Genomic DNA, 4,832 nt, shown 5'->3' on the forward strand with positions numbered 1-4,832 from the left:
AACGAGATTTCCTTAGTGGACGGCAGGTTTGTCTTGAATGTTCACGAGAGGCGAGTGCCGGGGATGAGAACTACGGAGAGAAACTTGGTGGCTGAGATCCGTTTCAGTGTCACTCTCTGTTGGAATTCTCCCCGGGAGGTTTAGCTCCGCCAGCTTCTGCTCCCAGGAATAAGGGTTGAAATCCACTTTCAATTTGCCAGTGAATGAGGCTTTCTTAATCTCCTTCGCTCCCTCCCCCATAACTTATTGATTTATAATATTAATTACAATAGAAACTCTTACCTGAAAATTGGCTTTCATTAATCTGATTGTACAACATAGTATAAACACAGACACCAAGAGGGTTATATTTATTCGAACCACTGGAGAATCCACTTTTCAGGGTTGCCGGGTCCCTTTAAATAGCTTCTTTCCCAGCAAAGGCTCGGCCTCGCCAGCTCTGCCCGGGCTCGCCAGGGCGCCCTCTCCCTCTGGGGCTGTCGATGCAGGCCCGGCCGGCGCCTATCCACGCGTTTGTCGCCCTCGGCCCGCGGGGTCCCTAGGAGTGCACCAGCACCGAGTGCAGGGAGCCGCCCTTGCTCTCTGCGGCGGCGCTCGGGGCTGTGGGCTCCAGTAGAGAAGCGACCGGCGAGGCCGCGGCCGCCGAGCACACGGTGGATGGCGTTGGCGGCTGCTGCGAGGCGGCGGGGACAGTGAGAGCCGGCGGCAGCGCGGTCACCGGCGGCAGCGCAGGCGTGGGCTTGATGGGTACCGGCACCGCAGGCAGGCTCTGGCTTGCCGAGTGGCACAGGGCCTTGACCGGGACCCCGAAGGCCCCGTACTCTGGGCCTACAGGGACTCCGGCTGCAGCGGCGGCAGCGGCTGCTGCTGCCACCGAATCCATAACGCCAACGTGCGGCCACACCGAGCTGACGACGTTGCCGAGCTGGCCCGGCACGGGGTAGCCCAGGTGGTGCATGACCGACGCCAAGGGCAGCCCGCCAGCCTGCAGCACGCCCTTGTAGTCCCGGCCGATGATGTTCTCGATGGCGAACGGGTGCTTGAAGCCCGATGTGGACGCAGCGGCCGCGGCGGCGGCGGCGGCGGCCGATCCCAGCCCGTAGGGGGGAAACTGAGACAGGCGTCCCACGCTGCCCACCGCCGCCGCTGCCGCTGCAGCCGCCGCGGCCGCCACGGCCGCCGCCTCCTGCATCTTGCCAGGGTGGGACGGCTGCTGAGGCTGCGACTGCTGGGGCGGGGGCTGCGGGGGCTGCGACGGGAGATGCGGCGGCGGCTGCGGAGCCGTAGGCGGCTGTTGGTGGAAATAGTGCACCATGTGCGGCGGCGGCGGGGGCGGCGGCGGCTGGGGCGGGTGGTGGTGATGGTGGTGGTGCGCGGCCGCGTGGTGGTGGTGGTGGTGGTGGGGGTGGTGTGGGTGGTGAGGATGAAGGTGCCCTCCGGGCCCGGCACCCGGCGCGCCCTTGGTGCTTCCCGCGTGCAGGTGAGCGTGGTCTGCGCGCAGCACCTTGAAGCGCTTGCGGCGCCGCAGGAAGCTGCCGTTCTCGAACATGTCGCCGCAGTCAGGGTGCAGCGCCCAAAAGCTACCCTTGCCAGGCTGGTCGGGCCGCCGCGGAATCTTTATGAAGCAGTCGTTGAAGGAGAGGTTGTGGCGCAGGCTGTTTTGCCAGCGCTGCGTGTGCTCGCGGTAGTAAGGGAAGCGCTCCATGATGAACTTATAGATGTCGCTCAGCGGCAGCATCTTCTCAGCCGAGTGCTGGATGGCCATGGCGGTCAGCGAGATGTACGAGTAGGGCGGCTTTTGGTCGCTATACGAGCTCTTTCCCGGCCGCGGCATCGCTCCCGGCTCCTCCACCGCCCTCTGGCCCGCACCGGGCCGCAGCGTCGCTCCGCACCGCGCTCCCCCGGCTGCCCCGGACTAACTCCCACTCTGCCCGCCCGGCCCCGCACCCCTCTTTCGCGCCCCCAGGCCCTCTCGGCTTCTCTCCCCTGCCGCCTCCGAAATGCCTGGGGGTTCCGGGCCTGGCCTTTGGGGCCAACTCAGTTCTCCGACGCTGGCAACTTCTGGCTCCGACGGTCGCCGGCAGGCGCGCACAGTCGCTGGCGGGGCGCGCCAGGTTTACCGCCGCCTTCTCCACGTCTTCCCTGGAGTGGCCAGAGACTGAGCGCTGGAGATGACAGCGGAGCAGGGAGAGGCGAGAGGTCGTGCTTCCTTCCGGCCTCTTTGCTTTCTCTAGGTCCGAGGGGAGCCTAGGCCAAGCTGCCTGGGAAGAAGGCAAGCTACCGGGCAGTCGAGAACGACCCCTGGAATCCGAGTTTGGGTTTGCTGTCCTGGAGGCCAGGGGCGGCAGGACTCCGAGCGCCGGACACTTAGCCAGTCCGCCCCGGAGTTCTTGTTTTCCTGGAGGAGAGAGGCAGGGTAGGCGGAGGGCAGATCCGCTCTGGCAGCCTGCGCCTCCCTTTTCTCCGGAGGCTCGCGGCGGAGCCAGGGATGGAAGACACCGAGCCCTAGGCAGTCGCTCGGGGGGAAAAGTTTGGCGGTTCCGCGGCGGCGGCGCTTGCAGGCTCTGCGGAGGGCGGGGGCGCGGGGCGCGGGGCGCAGGCTGGAGGGGGCGTCTGCGGACGCGGCGTGAGTGCGGGGTCGGCCGGGGCGGGCTCTGCCACCCGCGCTGCAGCTGCCGCCGCTCTCCCGGGCTGGTCTTGAGGAGGAGAGACGGCGGCTGTGGCAGCGACGCGCTCTCCTGGCTGCGTTTTGTAATGGTCCCTGAGACGCCGAGACCCCCGCAGTTCGCGCTTCGAGACTATCACATGACCGAGGCTGAGGGACTCCGCCGCCGCCGCCGCCGGGTCTCTAGTTGAAGAAGGGGCAAGCGGCGCTGTGCCTCGCTCCCGCCCCCTCCTCCACCTCCATTCGGGCGCCCCTCACCCCTAGCATTCGCCACCCACCCCGCAGCCCCTGGCCGCGGGCGAGAGCGGACTGCACTGGCTGCCCGCTAGGGGAGGCCGCGGCGCCGGGTGCGGTCGGTTCCCCCTGCTGTGCTCCACCCGGCTCGGTGGAGGGGACAGGACGCTGCCTTCTCGCTCCCCTCCTCTCTGGCATCTCTCTTTCTGTTCTTCAACCTTTGACTCTTCCTCTTTCCACCTACTCACTCTGAGATGCTCCTTACCCACTCTTTCTCCCGGGCTAGCCACTCCGGGTCAAGCCCGGAGCGCCGTTTCCTCAGGGGCTCTTCTCAGCAAGAAACTCCGATGCCCCGAGGGGTGGAGGGAAAAGCCAACGGGGAGGAGAGGTTGAGACTTTTTCGTCAAATGCCAAGTTCATCACAGTTTTATTGTGCGCCAACTGCATGTCAGGCCCAGTGATCCTCCTCAGGCACAAGCCAGCTCTCCTCGCTCCAGGACCGAGGTCTAGAGGGCAGACTGACAGTCACCAGGAAATTAGAATAAATATTAAGGGTTTGGTGGACGGAGGCTCCATCACACTTCCCTGAGCGGGTGGGTCGGACACGGTGAAGTTTCTCTTGGGTGGTGATGTCTGAGCTGGGTCCAAAAGCAAGAGTTGGGAGCTCGGGGTCCCATCACCTGGCTGCGCCAGAACGAAGTCTTTTCTAGTCTAAGTCTTGCAAAGGCAAGTGCAGGGAAAGGGAGATAATCAAAACTATCAACCCACAGTATCCAGGTGTGATCCGCGAGCGAGAGGTCTATGAACCGAGGCTCTGAGGTCCACTTGCACCTGTCCGCATACCCAGCAGCCTGTCCTAATTTACTGCAGGGAGAACCTGAAGTTATAGTCTGGTTTTGACTACCTTTATCCTTAGTCTGGGAGAAGTAGAGTTTAGAACCAAGTGGATTCTCTTCCCATCTCTGGGCCTCAGTTTCATTATCTGTAAAATGAGGTGTCTGAAGTTGGAAATTTCACGGGTCTTTTTTAATTACGGGATTTGAGGAGAAAAGGGCATTTAGAGACTCTGGTTCACTCGGTTTTTAATTCCCCCCCCCACGCCTAAATTTGAAGGCAGAAGGCCGTTGCCCCGCTGCGTGGGAGGCTGGCCTGTACCCTGCAACCTTGACAGCACCAGGTCGGGCGCTTTGGTTCAGCTTCTGGCTTTTGGTGAGCCGCACGATGGGAGTATGTCTGCTCCTCCGGTCGCAGGAGTGCAGCGAGCGGGCAGACCATAATTTGCATCGTTAGCCAGGAGCTGGATCTCTGGCTAGTGCTGTGTAGCCAGTTTGTCTTAGGCCAGCTGTCTGAGAAGAGGTGGTAAGGCGAAGCAGGAAGGCCCCAAGGGAAAGAGCAGCCTATCGGCCAGTCCTAATGAGAAAGGAGATCTTTTTCTCAGGAGAATGCTTTAGCGGTCACTCCGTGCCAGGAATGCCTCTCCCGCCAAAGGAGTTTCTGCGGTATTTTTTTTGCTCCACTGAGACACTTTAAGTTGCCAAGCGGCGTACGGCCTACTGGCCTTGGGAAGCCACGGAGGAATTCCAAGGACGCCCACAGTTAGAGTGACAGCAAGAGCGTGCTGGAGCCGGGTGGCCCCTTCTCCTTTGACCGAGGCCGTGCGAGAACAGCCGTGTCGCAGCCCAGGAAGCCGGGGTCTCCCGGGCCTCTATTAAGCCGCTGCTGGGAGCTCCGTGCGTTAAGCCTGTAAAGGCTCTTTAGGCTCCGGCCCCACATGCAGCCTGGGCACAGGGATCTTTTGTTGACACCTCGCGAGAACATCTCTTCTGCGGGTTGCTGGAACCGCAGAACCCCCCTTTTCTGGGGAGCAGCTCCGGGACCGTTCCCGTTGAACAAGCGGGATCCTAAGCGTCTGGGGACCCAGCAAGGGGAAGGG

At 62.7% G+C, this 4,832-nt stretch overlaps 1 protein-coding gene across 1 annotated transcript; it reads right to left on the reverse strand.

Moving 5' to 3' along the window:
• Positions 1–538: 538 nt before the first annotated feature.
• Positions 539–1,834, reverse strand: FOXB2 (forkhead box B2). The gene has a single exon (XM_012759778.2). It carries the CDS (start codon positions 1,832–1,834, stop codon positions 539–541), a length of 1,296 nt encoding a protein of 431 aa, XP_012615232.1.
• Positions 1,835–4,832: the final 2,998 nt, after the last annotated feature.

The sequence above is a fragment of the Microcebus murinus genome, chromosome 12 (genome assembly GCF_040939455.1).
Source record: "Microcebus murinus isolate Inina chromosome 12, M.murinus_Inina_mat1.0, whole genome shotgun sequence".
Lineage (NCBI taxonomy): Eukaryota > Metazoa > Chordata > Mammalia > Primates > Cheirogaleidae > Microcebus > Microcebus murinus.